At 39.5% G+C, this 20,415-nt stretch overlaps 1 protein-coding gene across 1 annotated transcript in view; it reads right to left on the bottom strand.

Annotated features, from left to right (window-relative positions):
• Nucleotides 1-20,415, bottom strand: part of RABGAP1L (RAB GTPase activating protein 1 like) — a 256,762-nt gene that overhangs the window by 118,425 nt on the left and 117,922 nt on the right. The window contains exon 13 of the mRNA XM_054384644.1: nucleotides 8,093-8,206. Coding sequence (XP_054240619.1) covers nucleotides 8,093-8,206 — 114 coding nt within the window. The remainder of the gene's footprint in view (nucleotides 1-8,092; nucleotides 8,207-20,415) is intronic.

Here is a 20,415-nt window from a genome sequence, read left to right as displayed (position 1 = left end):
AGAATTAAATGTCTGCCCCTTTTGAGGCAGTGAAAGAAGTTGAAATTATGGCAAAGGAGGGAAAATGGGGAGGGTGCATAAAAATCCTCACTCGCAATGTCCAATATAAAAACATGAAGCAAGACCAAGAAACATTCTCATAATCAACTTTCTAAACACATTAAAACACATTTCAAACACATCCAGAGCAGGAAAGCAAAACTTCTGCTTGGAAAATATATGGTCAAGGTAAGAAAGTTGCATTTAAACATGAAAACCCACATGAAGTTTCCCTGTGTCTGTTTTATTACAGAAGAATCACAGGGGTTGTCATCTTGCTGGAACCCTTTCTAACAGGGGATGTGTTGAAGGAGCTGTCTCCAGCAGAGTATTAGAGGAGATGATAAATCACAAGAAATAAAAATACTAAAAAATTAGTAAGAACAAACAGTATTCACCCAAAAAGCTTGGGGGGAAAGAAAAAAAGCAAACTGGAATCTCATTAATTGGCTGATTAAATCAGAAGAAGAGATGACAAATTTGCAACATTTTTAGAAAGGGGTGATCCACAGAACTACAAATCAATTAATAGTGGATCATTTGGTTTTAAAAAATATTACAAATTAATTAGTGGACATATATACAGAGGATATAAGAGAAACATGGTTAAGGGTTCCAGTAAAGGATGTCATGGTTAAAAAAATCTCTGAAGCAATCAATAACTAAGGGAAAAAAAAATTAACTCCTTGATCTGCTTGCCTTTTGAAATGAACTTTCATTAGGTCCTTCCCCAAAATCTGATCCTCACAGCAGCCCTTATCAAATACTTCGATGCTAACTTCAGTTCTGCATGAAAATTAGATCAAAGAGATTAGATCAGAGAAAGATTCTGCTGTTAAGCATCATAACCTTGGCAACTGAAGATTTATGTTTTAATGAAGCCTCTAAAATCTACCATTTCGTTGTATTTGCCCAAAGCAAAATGATTTCTGAAGCTTTCTGCATATTACTTCTACAATCACACTTTTTTAGTTTTAAGTAACCTTTGGGACCTGCTGAAATATGATGCAATTAACCAAAATAGCCTCAAAAATAAGGATGCTGCCTACAGATACCACTATAACACTATATTATTATCAAAAGATCTAAGATTAATTATTGAATATTTATCTTTTTAGGGGGCTGAGGATCTTAAACTTTGTCTTTCCACATGAAATACGAAAACAAAGCAAATTCCCCAATCCCCTACTGCCACTGCAGTCATTGTAACTTTATAACTTCAAGAGAATGGGATTTTTCCCATGACAGCCTGTGACAATGTTGCAGCCTTTTAAGTTATTATTTTCTGAAGCTCCTGGGGAATCTCCAATCACAATACTTCAGTTAGCTGAAGTTTAAAATATTCTCTCTCTTATAAATGGGACTTAATGAAGGTACTGACTTGAATCCTACATGCATTCGGTTTAACTAAATTAAGATCTCACAGAATTAAAACATCTTTTTGATAGTTGTCTGTGTTCTGAAGAGATGAACTACTATGCAGATTTAGTGCAACATCATTAGAAAGTGAATAATTATGAAGCAACAGAGAATCCTCAAAGAAAGACAATGACAGAGAACTGCCTGCATGTTGGGCAAGTGATTACAGAAATCATGGATGGACAGAAATTCTTCTCTAAAATAATTAATGGAGGAAAATCTACCACGATCAGAATCTTCTGTAGATATAAAAATTCCAAGTAGTGGATTTAAAAAGACGAATAAAGGTTGCTAATTTGAATTGAAAACCTCAGATCTGGGATTTCTGCAACTACTATGCACAAGTTTCAGCAGTTGTAAAAGAGGAAGCGCAGGGAGTATGTCTTTCATTCCAGAATGAAATGTTTTTCATCATTTTACATCATTGTAAGCATGAAACTAATTGCCTATACTTGCTGAAGGTTCAAATGTACTTAGAACAACAAAATGCAAAACAGCAGCAAATATCAGCTTACAATCACACTGACCATTTGCCTTTACCACAGTAACTCAGTGTCAATAGAAATTAAGTGTGACAACTGCATTAGAAACTGAAGAGATCTCATGAAAAATATTTCTCCAGTGTCTGCCTCATACAAAGGTCTTATGTTTCCAGAGCTTTCATTTCTCCCTGCACACTGCACAGCAATGCAGAGGGAGAAGTTCTACAGATCTCCATCTCTCACCTGCAATAACACTATCTCTCCTCTCAGCAATAACATCTGCTGGCAGGGGAAACCCTCACTCCTCTGAACAAGTGACAGCCACACTGCTTGTGAAGAGCCAGATGAGATATCCAGCATCTGCATCCCAGGAACAAGGGAAATGTAACAAAAATAAAATGCAAGTTTGCAGGGGGGGCACCGCAGAATTACAAAGCCTGATTTGCTTTCATCACTTACCTTTGTGTTGCTACCAAAAGGATAAAAATTATCTAGGGCATCTACTCTGCGTTTGACACAGACATAAGCTCTGTGCTGGAGCCTGTGTTAGCAGAGTTGAAAGCCTTACACAATGTCTGAAAATCGGACTGTCTCAAGAACACACCCATACTTTGATGCAGGCTTCTCACACAACAAGGCATTTTACGAGATGATTGGCTGCTGAATCATTTTAGTGACAGCGTAATTTAAAACTCGGAACCTAAATTTATTAGGAGGCTAACAGTCTGAAAGTAATAATATTCTTCTGACTGCAGCTTTTAGGATGTATCACATTATATAAGGAATTTCTGTGGTAACTGGAAACTGTATTTTTAGAACTTAGTTACTCATGTAGTGAGTATCCGGGAGAGGCACGTGTGTGTTATACAACACGCCTTCTCCTGAGCTGTAAGGCCTGAGAGAATGAAGACATCTTCACATCTATTCAGGCAAGCATATTAAAGTCTTTACTCTCCTTTCCAGCATGGAAGATTCACAATCCTGACCTTTTCACTAGTAGAGTCACAGCAGAAAGCCCCGATGCAGGAACAGGCCTACTGCTGCCTTGCTGAGCACAGATGCACAGAGAAGGAGCCTTATTAATATGCAAACAGAAGAAGATGAGATAACATTTAAAATCCTTTGCATGAAACAAGACAACAATATTTACTAAAATTGCTCTTCAACCCAGGAGCAAAGAAACTAAACAACTAAAAACAGAAGAAAAATAATTCTTAAGTGGTTCTGTTTATGCTACAGTATTTATTCTAAAATTGGCAAAGAGAATCCTGTAGGAAAGGAGAGATCTGCTCTCTGACAAATAATTAAACCAAAGTGGACAACTAGTGAAATTTCCCAGCTGAGGAGACAGTAATGATTGAAAAATGTAGACAAATACATTTGCTGAGAAGAGGTGGGAAGAAATGGGAATGGAAATATAAAAAAAGGATGGAACTCAGACCATCAGCTTACAGGATAGCGCTGATCAGAAGTTCTGCCATGCTGAAGGTTGAGCCAAAGAGCAATCCATCATTCACAGCTTATCACGGTATAGAAGCTCCTGGTCACAGAACAGCAACTCAAAGACATTTCAATTGCACAGTAAAGAAAGCTAAAAAAAAACATACTGAGGCCCACTCAGTATTAGCTCTGCTAGAGAAAGAGTTTATTATTGCCTCTGCTAATGTGCATACCAACACACATTGGAGCAATGACTAAACCAGAGTGTTCTGTTCCACAGTAAACTAGTTATCACACTGATCCTGCACAGAAAACCTTCAGGCAACCAGGAAAAAACAAACAGTTTGATCAGTCAAACACACAAGTATTTAGTAACAAAAGATATCATGATACCAACGATTCCCTGGTGAGACCTCAGTTGTGGTACTGTATCCAGCTCTGGGGCCCTCAACACAAGAGGGACATGAACCTGATGGAGAGGGTCCAGAGGAGGGCCACAAAAACACTCAGAGGGCAGAAGCACCTCTCCTATGAAGACAGATTAGAAGAGTTGGGATTCTTCAGTCTGGAAAAGGGAAGGCTCCAGGAAGACCACATAGTACCTTAAGGGGGTACCTTCCAGTACCTTAAGGGGGCCTACAAGAAAGCTGGGGAAGGACTGTATAGAAAGGCATGTAGTCACAGGACTATGGGCCAGTGGTTTTAAACGAGAGCAGGGCAGGTTTAGATTGGACATTAGGAAGAAGTTCTTTACCGTGAGGGTGGTGGAACACTGAAGAGGTTGCCCAATGGAGGACTCATTACTGGAGGCATTCAAGGTCAGGCTTGATGGGGCTCTGAGCAACTTGATCTAGACAGGGATATCCCTGCTTACTGCAGGAAGTTGGATTAGATGACCTCTAGACATCCCCTCCAACCCAGTGCATTCTTTGATTCTGTGATTCATACCCTTCCATGCTGCCTTTGTCTACTGTCTACTAACACCAATCCTAAGTCTCTGAGATGTAATTCAACCACTTCCAGAAAAAAAAGGGAAGCACTATGTGTCTTTTTCCAGTTTGCCCAGTAAGAACACTCACCTAGATAACCTGATTGATTTCCCTGCAACATACTGTCCTTCTCCTGTTAAAGTCACAGTGGTTGGTTGTCAGGTTGGAGGTACTTTTATCAGAGGTTGAGAGAAAACGTGTCTGCTGTTCCATTCTGCACTGCATCCAACCCGTTGAGAGGAGTGTCTCTGCCAAGTGCTTAGATTCCCTGGAGTACCGAGCTGTTAACTACATATGCAGGCAGGGAAGTAGGTCGAGAGTACTATTCTGTTACTCATTGTAACACAGAGAGCAAGCTCCTCAAATAAGAGCTGGAATCTGCACAGTATTGAAAGAGAAACAGAACTGTTTGCCCAAAGATGGCTGCTCTGTGCAAATCTAGCTTAACGCCACATCCTCCAGTGAAAATCTCCCATCCAGAATCTGGAACTCTTTTCATTCCTTATCACCATTGTCAGCCTGAAAGTTTATTTTTAGATACTTTGTCACAGAAATGTTCTGCAACTGAACAAGTTTCCATCTTTCCTGATTTCCCACTGTTCTGAAGAAGAGATTAAGAGACGGAACTAAAACTGACAGACCTGTTAAAATGAGGCAGTGAGCTTTTAATGGTTTTCCTTTTTATCTGACAGCTCACATCATCTCTCATTTCAGTGGGAAATGAAGAAAAAGCTCTTCAGCTTTTTACCCTCCCTCTGGAGGACAGACCTCTTCTAGCCTTACTCAATAATCTCATTCTTCAAATACCTTGCTTTCATATTACAAGAAGGGCATAAGGGCACAACCCCTCTGTTAGAAGTTATTTTAGTAATATACAGTAGTCGATATATTACTTTAAATACTGATTATTCATTTTTTTCTCCAATGGAATGACACGTTTATGAGCAAATTAATTAGCTTTTACCCATGTTTCTCTAAAACTCACCACATTAACAATAATCTCAAGTAGGGGAGAGTCTTAAAGGAAACAGTGCAAGGAGGAAGGAAAAGTTGCTGCCTAGAAACCTACACAGAGCAGTTGTGTCTGAGCTCAACACTGGTAAGTAGGTGGAAACTGTCAAGAAGAAAAATCAGTAAATGTATGAATAATTCAACGCTGAAGATTGGATATGGCTGTTCTACCAGGAAGCATTGCTTCCCAAATCCTCCTTCAAACCACTGAGCACAGAAAAGAATGAGGCAGTCAATAAAGTCTACCAGGATTGTTAGACCACCTTCAAAAAGATCCCTTCATAAAGGCTTTTCAGGGAAGTAAGCTGCCATAGAAAGTCCTCTATGGACTCAAATAATTGATCAACAGATAGGAAGCAGGATAGGAACAGCAATAAATGGTCAGTTCTCACCCACAAATGAAGGTGAGGCCACTCACCTTACCTTAGGGAAAGATGTGCGGGGGCTGTTCCTATTGAAATTATTCACAAATCAAAGAGAACATAACAATAGCTCAGTAACAAAGACTGATGATGAGACAAAGTTTAAAGCACTAAATTAAAAGCAGACTGCAAAGAAGTGACACAGAACGTGTTCGTATCAAGTGGCAAAGTGATGCAGGTCATTCCGCTGCAGATAAATACCAAATGCTTCATGGGGCAATCCTGAACATGCTGGCAGGCCTCTGATCTAGAGCCATCAAGTAAAGAGGACCAGTATTTGCAGCAGCTCTCTGAAGAAGTAACAGGCCCTAAGAGCAGGGAAAGCTCCCAGCTTTAGAAGTAGAATTTCTCATATCTACTACAGAAAACCCAGGAAGGTCTGAGATCTCTGCCTATGTGCAGCTGCCTGCTGGACAGATAACTCCTGTAAGTCACTCCTAGTTCAGACAGCCTCATTCCTTTATCTTCTTCATTAAACAAAATAAACTGGGATACTCATTAATGAAGAAGAGGTTTTCTTTCCAAAGTAGATTCCCAAATCCTTTCATCATCCTCACAGAATTTCTAGAGATACCCATGTGGAATACATACTTCCCACGTGGAAGCAGTCGTCTTTAATTCTGTGCACAGCAAAAAAAAGCAGCTGCAGCAGCTGTAAAACGCTGAGTTACTCAGATTGTTCTGCTCCCACACCATATTCCTCTATCTATATACATCCTTTAACACCTCCTGATTTACCAGTCCCGTTTTCTCTGTGTCATCAGGATATCTGTATCAGAAATTATTTTTGTTTCCCTTGGGGTGACTAAGCAGAATACATGGAACAAACAAGTGATCTTCACGACACCCTGGGTGAAACGCATTTATTCAGTGCTGATGTTTAGTAACCTGCTAGCTGGCCAGGTTTGAATTCTTTCATGTGTATTTTGGTCACATTCCAACTTGTCCAGCATTTATACATTTTTCACATGGCAGACTACATGACCTACAGAATTTTGATGAAATTACCTTCACCAATGAAACCTGTATTTATTTTTTCTTTGTATTAGCTTGTCAAGATCTATTTTCAGTGAACTCACAGGCATTCATTACAATATGCTTCTCACGTCTAACTCTTGATAAGCTGAATGCTATTCCATCATTTTTCACTTAACTGATATCAAACTGACAAGCCCACAATTACCTGCATTGTCCTAGTTATTCCTTTAAAGGTTGGCACAGGAACTGTTTTCTTGTAGCCCTCTAGAGTCCTCCATGACTAATGAGAATTGGTTCAAAGTTCTTTATTTTTTACAATTAAAAGTTCTTTATTTTTTACAATTACTTTTTTTTTTAAATGTGAATTACTCATGACAATGAACTTAAATATATGTAACCTAATCAGCTATATTTAACATTCATCCAAATTATTGTTTGAAAACGATTCTGTATCACCATAGAATTTATCTGGAGAACAGGAATAGGTATCATTATACCCCAAAGGCAGGACATTCTTTTTCTACTTGTTATGACAGTTCCATCATTTCTATCTATTAATCAGCTGGAGGTGGAAACAAGTAACAGGGAAAAGGAAGGGAAGTGGAAATAACTTTGACTAAAGCAATAATTTATTCTACATGTAAGAAAAAATGTAAAAGGAAAACTGGCTGCCAGAAACATAATAAAATCTGCAACTGACAGCTAGAGAACTATCTATCTAGCTGCAGTGTCCTGCCTTCTTGATCTCTCATAAGCAACCAAAGCCTGTCTGTACAAGCTGGACCAATATGTTCATTTAATGCCTCAACTTCCCCATGTACAAATCAGTAAAAATGAGAATTTTCTTCAATCAGAGGTGATCTAAGAGCTATGAGTGAAAAGCTACACACCTACACTGCTTGTGGAAAAGTCAGCTAACTTGTTCCCTAGATAATTGTCTAGAAACATTCTTGCTTGACCTCATAGCAGAGTGTTTCTCTTCCTCTACAAACCTCTCTACCAGCAGACCAAACAGAGTTTAACTAAACCACTCTTCAACTGAAGTGGACCTCTGATGTCAAACTGCCCATTAGTAAAGCTAGCTTGAGGCTTGCTCTTCTCATCTGCAACTTTGGAGATACAAAATGCAAGGCTATAAAAAGTACTTCAGGCTATCCAGCACTGCAGAAACACTACACTCTCCCCATGCAGTCCAAATCAAGCCTTAGAATCTGATTGATTAGTAGACTTGGGTCAGAACAGGGTTAGCAGGGCAAAACACAGTCACAGCAAAATATGGAACAGAGTTGAAAATTCAGAGTACTGACTGTACCTTACAGATTTTGTACAGAGATTCTTGACCATCTCCTTCTGTATCTTTGAAATAATCATGTGCTGGAAAAGTACGATGAATATCTCGAGTAATGACACTCTCTTGAGCAGAATCCTGTTAAGGAAAAAAAAAAAAAACAGAGAGAGAAAAATCCCAATGCATTAGCCTGGCAAGAGTGTAATTAAACATAACAGAACATAAAATTCAATGTGCAGTCAACATGGGTACATTAGATAACTGCTCTACTGACTCATGCTCCAGAAATGCTTGCAGAAGAAACTAAAAATCTTATAGTCTCATATGCAGTAATAAACTTGACAGTTTAACAAGAGCAACGTGGCATGTTTGCTGCCCTTCAGGCTTACAGTTCAACTTTCAAACTCAAAGGAAATGACACTTAATTATTTAATTTGGGTGTGCCTTTTTACCACATTTGCTTACTATATTTTTACTCTGTGAGAAAAAAAAAAGGAAGAAAATTAGGCTCTCTCTTTCTTACAAACTCAGAGGTTTTCATTTGAAATGTGTATCAATCTACCACGAAAATAGTGTTAATTACAAATTGGAATTGATTACTTAGAAAGGTTCGAAGTTTGCCATTAAGTGGTCTTCAAAAGAACAAAACCAGAACAAGTACCAGAAAAGGTTATATTTCCAGATAAATCCCTTATCTTTCCCTGCTACCACCTCCAAATCAATTACATTTTCACATTGACTAGCAATTAAGGATAATTTTGGTGCCTAAACATGGGTGTCAGATGCCATTTTAGAAGCTCAAAGATAACCTTGCCTGGTGAGCAGCTGCTGCTGCTGCAGAAGAATACAGGTCTGCTGCAAGTGCTGCATCATCCCTGCAAGCTCCATGTGATGATCTGCATACATACAGCTAAAATGACACCAAATGCCCACGTTTAGGCAACTGAGTTGTTCCCTAGACATACCTGGCCCTGTAGATAAAGAAGCAACTGCTTACAATACTGCATTTCTATCACAGGATGGAAATCACTGCAATCAGACCTGTGAAATGCCACTCCGTGTATGAAGAAGTGGCATCAAAATGTCAGAGCTGAAACTATCACAGTTAATCATTTATCTTCAGGTTCTGGTTACCCTCAGTATGACACAGCCCCTTTAGGTTGGTAAATACCAAAGGGTGCTTTTCTCTGTTACCTTTGTAATCCTAAAGGAAAAACCAACAGAATCCTCACCCACGACTTAGAAAATAAATCCTTTATAAATACTTTTACCTTGAAAATAAAATACATAAAAGCTTCTAAACCCTCAGATTGCAGTTTGTAATCCATGACTCTCTCTAAAGAAAAGATTCTTTATACCTGCTGGAATCAGCAACCAGGTAATCTCCCAAACTGAGGTGGTTTCCCAATCCCATAAAAGTTCTACATTGAGCCCAGGTCATGGAGTAATGCACCTGCATGGGGGGAGCTGAGCCAGAAGCCCACAGCAATTCCCAGCTGCAGTGTCCTTTTGGGTCCAGCCATAACCAGCACACACAAAGACATCACCCTGGGCTGGATCAGGCTGCCCCAGAGATGAAACACCATTGTTGCATTTCTCCAAGTACTTCAATGGCAGCTATGAAAATAGCTACAGTCACAGGCAGCATAAATGCCACTTTAATGTTTCCTAACAGCATTCCACTGACTATCATTGATTTAAAAAACAAACAAACAAAACCCTGTGCTTTTTGGTTTTTAATAAATTTATTGTCATTCACATTCTCATTTCCTCTGATTCTCTCCACCCTCCATGTTAAACTATGGCTTCACCTTCACTCCCCATCCCTCTCTGCACTTGGCACAATCCTCCATTCCTTGCCCACAAAAGTCTTCTCCTTTCTTCTCTCTCAAATCTCCCTCTGAAGCTCACACCTTCTCTGCATGTTTGCTATTGTTAATTTATCCATTTATGATGTCCTCATTTTCAGTGATCTCAACTGTTGCTTTCCAATAACATCTCTAATGCAATCTGGAGTTTGTAAAATACCAGGCGTGTTGTTACGTGCTATGGCAAAGATAGCTAACAAAGAGAAGTGATGTTTTTATTATGCTAACTGGGACTGCTGGAGAAAATAAACACTTTGGTGCTTTTACCAGGCTATCATTATGATTCTGAGGACATTTAAACATCTTGCAACTATCAGCAACCAAAACAAACCACAGAGTCGAAATCACATGCAACAAAACACAGAATAATGATAAAAATGAATAATAAGCAGTTTGCGAGCCAAACTTCTTTATTACTATTTTCATTTACATAGCTTTCAAGAACAAGAGAGGCTAAATAACTGCAGTCTTCCCCCCAGACTTTGACTTCCCTGCATTTCTATCTTTTCCTGGAGTGAGAGGCAACCATTTAACTGAGCACATAGAAGTTGACAAGGTAAATGGCTGAGGTAGGATTAAAGACATCTCTGTAATGGCCCAAATGCAAATTCACTTTTACTGAGTTAAAATGAGGCTTCGGTCAATATTATTAGCAACAAACACTTCTAAAGTAACTAGAGAACAATTAAATTGACCTAAAACAGAATCTAAGCTGAAAAGCAGAAGAATTAACCCCTTCTCAACAGAAAACATCCATGTGAAATACAATAAACTCATAATCCAAGAGAACTTATCCTAGAGGGAAGATCAGTGTAGAACTGCTCCTTGAAATGTCTACCTTTTTCCAGATAGGGTTTGTTGGTAGGGCTGGTCTTGGGAGTACCACAGCAGATGAGTTCACAGGTATCCTCATTTAGTTGTTTGTGGGTTGTTTTTTTTTGTTTTTGTTTTTTTTTGGTGGGGGAGGGGTTCTTCTGAAAGTCATGATTTGTGAATTTAAGATGAAAACAGGCTAAGGTGAGATGGCTATCAAAGCATTCAGAGTTCTAATGATCTTTGTCATTTCTAATAATCATTTCTGCACTGTCAACTTGGAGAAACAATATTCTACTGAGGAAAAGAATTATCTTCATATGTCAAATCTACGACAGCTGACAGCCTACTGAACAAGCTCTATCCTTTGAGTTGTCTCTCTTTTGAAACAGCTGCACCTCTGCATCCGTGAAGCTATTGGAATTGGGAGGATAGTAGTAGAATACTGACTCCTTGACATTGCTGCCATTTCAAGCTATTCAGATGCTGCTGAATGTGAACATTTGATGCCAGAAGGCAGACTAGACATAGAAATACAGAAGAGAACAGAGAACCGTTTCTATTAAATAGATGTTAAAGAAAATTAAGGGCACATAGGCACTCAAAATTTAAAATATCATACAATCTTTATGTATGTACATTAAAAATTATGTTTTAGTTAAGAATATTTCACCAATGCTCCAAAAAGGACCCCTACTTGTTTGTCACCATGAATGAAACCATTCCGGTGATGGATTCCAGTTAGAAGAGACTCCTGTAGATAGAGCCTCACTTCCTTTTTTGGGAGAACTGGAGGGTAGATATGGTATGAGCCAGAATAATGTATTATGAAAGAAAAATCCCTTAGGTTATAACATCTCAATGCTGTGTTCAGACTCAGATCCTTTCCCCACTTCTGCCCAAGGTTACTTATGTGAAACCAGACACCATTAGTGATGCAAAAGATTCCCTGAGGGGTCATCTGAGTTTTCCTCTCTATACAGCTACTTGTCTTACAGCTGTTGACTCAATATGGAAAAATGCAGAACTACTTACAGTTGCAATTAAAGGAATTCAAGAGTTTGATGTGACTACTAAACCAATAATAAACCAGGTCACAGGTGTCTGAAACCTGGCATTCAATCTGAGCAGCACTTCTGACCTCAATCTCCTTGTGCTCCATTTCCCTGGTTAATAATAATTCCCCATCTCGGTAGGGTGTTATGAAAATCAATTAACATCTGAAGCACTAAAATACTGCAGTGATGAGTCCTACAGAAACACAAAAGAGGAAAATAATCAGTTCATCCTCAAATGCTGACCTGAACAGTATATAGTAAGGTACAGGGTTACACAGTGAAAAATAATTACGGTGGAAGAAAGAAAAAAGAAAAAAAAAAAAAAAAGCTGTTCATTAATTAGGTAAGCACTGTTTCTTCTGTACACAGCAAGGAAGAGATGCTGGGAAGAAGACAATCCAAATCCATAGAACTACATGCAATCAAGAATATATCATTATTCATATGAGTAGACAATTTTCATCTTGTATTTAATTTCCAAAGGCTTATCTCTAATCTGAAACTCCTTCAAGTTTGGTTTTATCACAGATGTTTACACACAAAACCGAAGTGATTTTTATGCACTAGAGATCCAGTACAAGTTCACCTGACCAGACCCATTTGAAAGTTCTGCATGTCTGATGAGGTTCAAACAGATAAATTTTGCCCTGCTCTTCACTAGCTAAAAACTACCAGAGTCCAGAGTACCAACGTAAGTATGAAAAGGGGGGAACAACAACAGCAACAGCAAAAGAAAAAAAAATTCAAAATGGGCTTTCAACACCTAAAATTGCCATGGCCTGGAAATGTGGTGTGTCATGCTCCTTCAAGATTAGATACTGAAACTTTTCTATATGTTGCTTGGAAAGCAAAATCTTGCAGGCTGCCACAGGTGTTCATCACTCTTGTTTAGCCAGAAATGTATGATGTGGAAACACACCAGCTGCTGATAGCAGGAGTTAGAGGTACCCTCAATAAATCCATGCCTCTTAACCCTGGAAAGCTGTACAGCTAAATATTGACTTGCCAACTGCACATTATTTGTGCATTATTCATTTCAGTACCCTAATCATTTTGCTGAAAGAACAGATTTGGGGAATACTGCCCATTTTTGTTCCTTAAAGTTGTTTGTGGCTCTGTATGGCTCCACACATGGGAATATGAATAACAACTTTAAATTCTGTAAACCACAATCCCAAACAGGCAGCAAATATAAAATACACCAAATGGATGAGGTCAGTCAGCATGGGTTTGAAATGATCTGCACAACTGGCACGTTGCTTTGACCCTTGTTAGTATTATGGTATTGGTGTCCTCCCAAACTCCTGCTTTCTTTCAGTGGACTTGACATCACGTTGTGCCAGCACATACACACATCAGCAACCCCTCTCCTCTCATCATTACCATGCACGTTGTAACCCTCCAAGCAGTGATCCAAGAAAAGCTCAGGTTCCCTACCAATCAGTATTTGGGAGGAGAAAAAAAAAAAAAGGAAATCAATAGCTGTTCCTTTTGAAAACACTGAATAAAAGATGTTTGGCTTGTGCTCAGTTCGTCTGTAGCATTTTTGTAATACATACCTTGTAGTTCAGCTCTTTTCTATAAATACATTTCCTTTCAATCATCATCAGCTTTTATTCAGCTGAGAGCATGTAATAGTCAAAGAGTACTAATTAGCAGAGTAACAGAAACTGAGAAAATAGCAGGGGACCATTCTTCAGAGACTTTGAACAGCTAGATATCAAGATATTTAAAGGGAAGACAGTATTTAGGTTAGTTCAGTAAACAGAGTGGTCAGCTGAACTTTGCAAATTCTGGCTCAGTCTCAGCTCTATTTATTGCTGCCTGGACAAAAGCGCTTTCTACAAGCAGAAAGGAAGAACAGTTCCACTGGACATGGGCCCAAATCAATAGTTCAAAGTCTGAGCAGTCTTGAGCCTCCAGTAGGTCAAGCTTGGATCTAAATTTAGCATCAAAGGCTCTCTTCCCTCATCAGGGTAATATGCTGGATTACTAATATAGCTCTGTCCAAGGAAGCAGACAATTTCTTTCATCAAATTATATACCATTCTTCTCAGGCTGTGCTTGACAAGGTAGTGGGCAGCTGCTCATGAAGGTCCCAAGAAGGGACCTTCAGAAAAGCAACTATGTCATACCTCTTTTTAAAAAGACTGGGAACCCCAAATGACCAATGGCTTCTAAACATACAATTCTCCACTGGTTCCAAATCCTGTGGGTTGGGACCCTAGCCCTTTCAGACAGAGTACCACTAGGACTGGATTGCCCAAGAGCTTCTAAGGAACTGCTCTATTATTGATGTGATCAGCCATATGGGAACAATGCTCATTGTGAAGGGCTCGCATTGTATTTCTTTCAACACTTAAGTAAAAACTATTTGGGAGGAGAAGAAGCCCTGATGAGGACACACTGACCAACTGCCCACCACAAGGTTTTGAACCCCACCCCACCCCCCCCCCAGAAGTGGGTTATGACAATTTTCAGCTGCAGGATGCTGGATTATGTAGACTGGGACCACAGAGGGTGCTAAATCCAAGATTCTTACGAACTGCACAGAAGCACAGGGCAGAAACCTATGTAAATATTATTCTGTATGTGGCTATAAAAAAAGAAAGTGATATTGCAGCAATCACAGAGGTAAGGCAGGAACAGCTTGGATGTTAACAGGGTTGAGCTGTCAATCAACAACAGACCAGATGACATTTGTCTGTAAAAAATCACAGGAAAACCAGATCAGACACAACCTGATCAATCCTGCATACACTCGCTTCTTCTGAAAAACAAAAACTATCCATGACCTTTACTATCTGCCTGCTTTGTTTTCCCTCTCCTATTCTGTACAGCCCCCCCTTCTCTCCCATGCTACTGATACATAATTTATTCTCCTCACTCTGCCATATCCTTTCTGAAAGATGCTGTCAAAAGAAAAACACTGCTTCTGCTACTGGGCAGGAGATCACCTTTGGAATGCACCAGGCTCAGTTTTTTGCCACTGGCACAGTACGCTGTGATTTCAGAGTTAAACACTTATCCTGAAAGCTCCCTGACCTCCCACAAGAGGTAAGACCCTCTGTACACTAACAGATGGAGTTTGGAGTCATCCTCTTCCCATATGATGTCTAGTTGGCATGAAGGGACATACAGATCTGTTTGTAGCTATCTCTATATTTCAACTTCACATTTTATTATGTTTGGGGCTTTCTTTGGGTCATGCAATCTTTAGCAGGTATGATATCCAGCACTCTTTTGTTAAAGGTTGAAGAGAATTTTTTAAGCACTGGATTTTCCTAGAATCATAGAATTGCTTCATTTGAAAAAGACCTCCAAGATTATCGAGTCCAACCACCAACCTCAGACCACCAATGCCATTAAGCCATGTCCCAGAGTGCCATGCCCACACATTTTTTTGAACACCTCCAGGGACAGTGACTCTGACACCTCCCTGGGCAGCCTGTTCCAATACCTGACCACTCTTTCAGTGAAGAAATTTTTCTTAATATCCAGTGCAACTTTCCCTGGTACAATTTCAGGCCATTTCCTCTTCTCCTATCACCTGATACTAGGGAGAAGAAGAGACCAATCCCCACCTCACTCCAACCTCCTTTCAGGGAGTTGTAGAGAGCAGTGAGGTCTCCCCTCAGCCTCCTCTTCGCCAGACTGAACAACTCCAGCTCCCTCAGTTGCTCCTCACCAGACCTGTTCTCCAGACCCTTCACCATCTTTGTTGCTCTTCTCTGGACATGCTCCAGCAACAAAATGTCCTTCTTGTAGTGAGGGGCCCAAAACTGAATCCAGTATATATTTCATCTCAGGTTTGCTTGTTTTAAACAGCTGTTACTCAGGAAAGATGGCCTCACCAGAGGACATGAAGATACATCAGACCAAGTAAAAGACATCTTATTCAGTTTACTTGTCATCATCTCACCTTTTTTCTCTGACATGTACAGGCACTACCTCATAAACACCGAAGTAAAAAGATAACCCACAGGTTTATCAATATAGCAAGTTATATTCTGTTCAATCTCCTTCTGGTTTGCTAATTTTCAGATTAGGTTTTTGATTATTCCTCCTCTGTTGGAGACAAAACTACATTTGTAAAGGCCGGAAAAAATGTTCTTTTGATTAATCTGTAATTTGAAATTCAGTATTTCTGACTCTACCACCAACTCACTGGGCAATTTCCAGAAGCAACTGGAAAGGGAAGGCCTGCTTCTAACAAACAATACTGAACTGCAACAGTACAGATGGCTGTATCATGTGGAGCTGTTTCCAGAAGCTGGAAAAGGTGGCGTATTTGAATCTTTGACTCCTATTTGACTACTTTAAGTGATGGTGCTACAAAACTTAACTTAGATTTTAAACAAGTGCCTGGAAATATTCATTACAAGAAGCATAAAAAGGAAAATATAGCTACTGCTTAAAAAACATCTTAAAAAAAATCAACTTTCCTGAAAAAAAAAGGTCTTAAAAGATTAGCTTCCTGCAGTGTCACTGACCAAGCAGATCTCCCAAGGGAAGTAGTGGTTACCCCTACACTGAACATGTTTAAGACTCAGCTTGACAGGGTGCTGGGCCATCTCATTTCAACTACACTATCACCTAGAAAGCTCGGACCAGATGATGCTTGGGGTCCTCTCCAACCTGGCATTCTGTGATTCTGTGACATCTGCCCAGTCAGTCTTTCTTTCAACATATTTTTAGAAATTCTGGAATTGAACTACTTTTGGCAATCAGAAGATGATGTGATCAACATCCATTTAAGATTTTACAGAAAGAGTCCCTTTCCAGAGTTGCTTTTTCCTTTGCAAAAAAAAGAAAGAATTCTAACGAAATTCAGAGTTATGTAGAGCTTCCTAGCACGCTCTAACCTTTAGCATCTGTACTGATTGCTGCTAGCACAATATAAAGATATAAAGAGAAAAGGCTGTGTTATCGAGTCAGTTTATCTGGCTCAGTGATGCTGGTTTTGAAGAAGGAGGAAAGGCCTCACAGCACTACGCAGATAAAGATTTGCCAATGCACTGATTTTGGAATGCTTCTTAAGCTTGTAGCTGTTGAAGTGCACAAATTGTTTCTTCAAAAAGCAAATGTGTCCCCCTCATCTTCTCAACCAATGGAGTCAGCCAGAATTATGGTCAGCTGTAATGTTTATAATAAGTAAACCACACTAATGTGGTTACCTCCCAGGTCTGCTCCCTGACAGCAGCTACATAATTCAAACAATCAGTTAATACCCTGAATGCTTTCAGTTTAATATTTGCTAGGACAACACCACCTTCATATCTTTGCTGTGAAGCCACCCTGTCATTTGGAAGCATGTACTTTTTTGAACCACTCATTTTCCAAGACTATTAGTATCAACAAACCTGTTCTACCTCTGGAGGCCTCTTCCAACTCCTAGAACGATTCTATGATTCTAATCTTTATTCTTTACATAAGAAATCCAAAATCTGGTGGTTTTATTGACTTGACAGCTCTTTGCATCACTCAGCATTGACATGAGACCAAAAGACCAAAGACCGTTGCTCTCTGGGAGCATAAAAGATCAAAATCACTTTTTGACAAGAGCTTAAAGTCTCTGTTCCAGCCTCAGGAAACAGTGCATTGCAGAAGACGAAGGCTAGGAAAAATAACAGAAATACAAGCATGTGGTTTTCATGCCTGGCTCTGTCAGAACCTACTTTAGTTCTGGCTACACTGAATACTGTGTACTATTACTGAGCAGCAAGTCCCTCCCTGGTAAATCTAGAGTGGTAATATCCACACATAAACAATCAATGTGCATAAAGCACTTTTCAACCTAACACAGAAGCAATTATGGAGATGCCAAAACATTGTACTAAAATCCCAGCATAGTAGGGGCTGAAAGAGACCTCTGGAGATCATCTAGTCCAACCCCCTCCTGAAGAAGGGACATCCAGAGCAGGTTGCCTGGGATCACAATGTCCAGGCAGGTTTGGAATTTCTCCAGAGCAGGAGAAGGCTGGTATATCACTGCCCATTATGTGGGGCATTTATTTTGTTGCTGGATTTTAAATAAATTTATGAAACTGTTCAATTCATCTATGATTTGGACAACACCTGATGTACATTTCCTCACTGGATCTTTCAGAGTGTATGAGACACTGAAGACAGCTGCTGAAACTGCAGTCATCCAGGTCTCTGCTGAGCAACCAGCTCTGCCACTACAGGTGGCAGGTACTGCAACTGCAGCACTGGAACTTGCTGCAAGATGAATTGTAGACATAAGCCATCTAGAGATGCTGATACAGGGTGACTACAGATCTCTCTCAATCCTTTCCTTATATCTTCTTCCAGTTGCAAGGAGAGGGAATCAGCACAAAGGGGCTTTCACCTTCTAACTGCAGTACCTACAGTTACAAGTAAGTTTAAGCAGATGCTGCCCAGGCTGATAATGAGTTGTCAGCATCTGAGCTTATTAGAAGTCTTTAATACATATAGGTCATAACAACATATAGGTCATAACAACAAAGACCAGACAGTGCAAAGACAGAACAGTGCACAGAAATCATCCTAACTGGGTTCAAAATGGGACCAGTTTTCTATACACCACTTTTCACTGTATCTGAACATTTCTCAAGCACTGCTTACAGGAATAAGCAGATTTCAGGGATACTTCAGCTGTTCTCTCTCCTTGAAATAAACCAAGGGAGCTTATGTTGATCTCTCATTTAATTATTAATTTTAGTTACTCAAATGATCCTGATTATGATGGGGAGGTTTTTCGAGTTTACAGATAACACAGTTACTTCTCAACGATCTCCTACTGAACCCCTTCACCTTCACCAGAAACATACAAACAAAATGTCTATGTGCACACTCTTCAGGACAAAACAGAAGGCAGTCTGTTTAAATATGCTAATACCAAGTGAACCAACACTGGCTTTCTTGGCACCTCTGACATATCTGTCAATGAGAAATACAAACAGGAAAATCAATGATTTCCCATCCCCTAAGAAAGAAGAAATAACTGTGACACACATGAAAACAGCTACTTTCATCACCAGACTATGCAATTAACTTGTTTCAGTATCAAGCCTCAGGTGTGGAAGAATAAAACAAAGATATAATAAGAAAATGAAAACAAAGTATCCCATCACGTAAAGAATAGTACTGAAAAAATACCACGAGACAGCACTTGGGTTTAATGCTACAGAAGCACCTTCCACGCATTTGCAGTGGTAACATGGCTCAGTAATATTAGTCAGCTACGTCAGGGTCTAACCTTAAACGCCAGCAACCATGTAACACTGAAGTAAGGCTAAACTGGTGATGTTTAAACACCAACCCCCCCGGCCCCGGCCAGCAAACTCCCAAAGCTGGATTGAAACCAAGTGTATTTCCTTGCAATACTTCCCAACTAACCACAATTTTATTATCTGGAGGGTTTGTTTACTAGGTTCCTAGACCCTTGCATTGAACACAAAGGGAATTACTCCCCATTTTAAAAATAAGGTTGTACACACGGAGAGTTAATTCTCACACCCCAGGTTCTACCACAAAGGATGCCAAAACCCAAACCCCACCTACAAAAACCCCATTAAATTAGCCTGGCTGAGTAACTTGCCCATTACTGTGTCCTGAATTTCACCTCTAAGAACACCAAAGCAGAAGGAAGCAGAAGAAACAAAATGGGCATCCCATCACCAGGTATGACAGAAAACTGGAAAGGCACAAAAGGTGCTTCCCACAGTGCTCAGGAGGTCTGGCTGCAAAGGAAGGTGCTTGGGCTTTCAGGGGCATTCTCAAGACTGCCAGCAAAAATGACTCCTCATAAATCAAGACAGATCAAGTTAAGCTGCTCTCTGCAAAGGCACCCCCAGAGCTCTGCAACTGCAAGCACGTTTTTGCTGTATAATGAAGGATCACACATAGAGACAAGGTTACAGTGAAAGGGTAACCTTGATTCAGCTTTTGCTCCTCCTGTTTTCTTTTGTTGGTTTTCCAGGCAAAATACTTCTCATTCAAGTGTGTTACTTAATTATATATACATTTGCCTGAGGTAAAGAAGAGACTCCAGCTTGTTAAATGACCTCAAGTACTTCACAAATACATTTACAACAGGATGGCCCACAGCAAAACAGGGTAAAATGCATTATCAGACCCTCACTGTGCAAAAGCCAACAGACAAAGCAGAGACTGAAATACAGACAGAAAAAAAATGAGGTAGGGCAACAGAAGGGACAGAAATGAAGAAGATGTGGTGAAAAGGAGAGGACCAAGAAGAAATAAAGCAAGATAAAGGATGGGAGACAAGAGAAGTACCTAATAAATTGTGTTTAGTTCTCCTTGACTCATAAAAGGAAGCCATAAATCAAATATCTTATCTTAATTTAAATCAATGGAAATCAGTTTGAAAGAAAATCCAAATTACATTTTTACTATGCAGGCTAAGGAATTCTATAAAATCTAGTTATAGATATTAGACAGATGAAAAGGATTTTTTCCCTTTTGAGTATTAGAAGCATATGCTAGACTGTTAAAACCATCCTAATGTCACAAGATTTCTTGAACTCCTACAATATACAACTGATGTAGATTAAAGTTGAAACGTCTTTAAAGTTGCTTAGATACTTTGGGGCTATTTAAA

Source organism: Indicator indicator, chromosome 10 (assembly GCF_027791375.1).
Source record: "Indicator indicator isolate 239-I01 chromosome 10, UM_Iind_1.1, whole genome shotgun sequence".
In the NCBI taxonomy this organism is placed as follows: domain Eukaryota; kingdom Metazoa; phylum Chordata; class Aves; order Piciformes; family Indicatoridae; genus Indicator; species Indicator indicator.
Note: the sequence above shows the minus strand (reverse complement) of the source record. Positions and strands in the feature narration are given on the sequence as shown.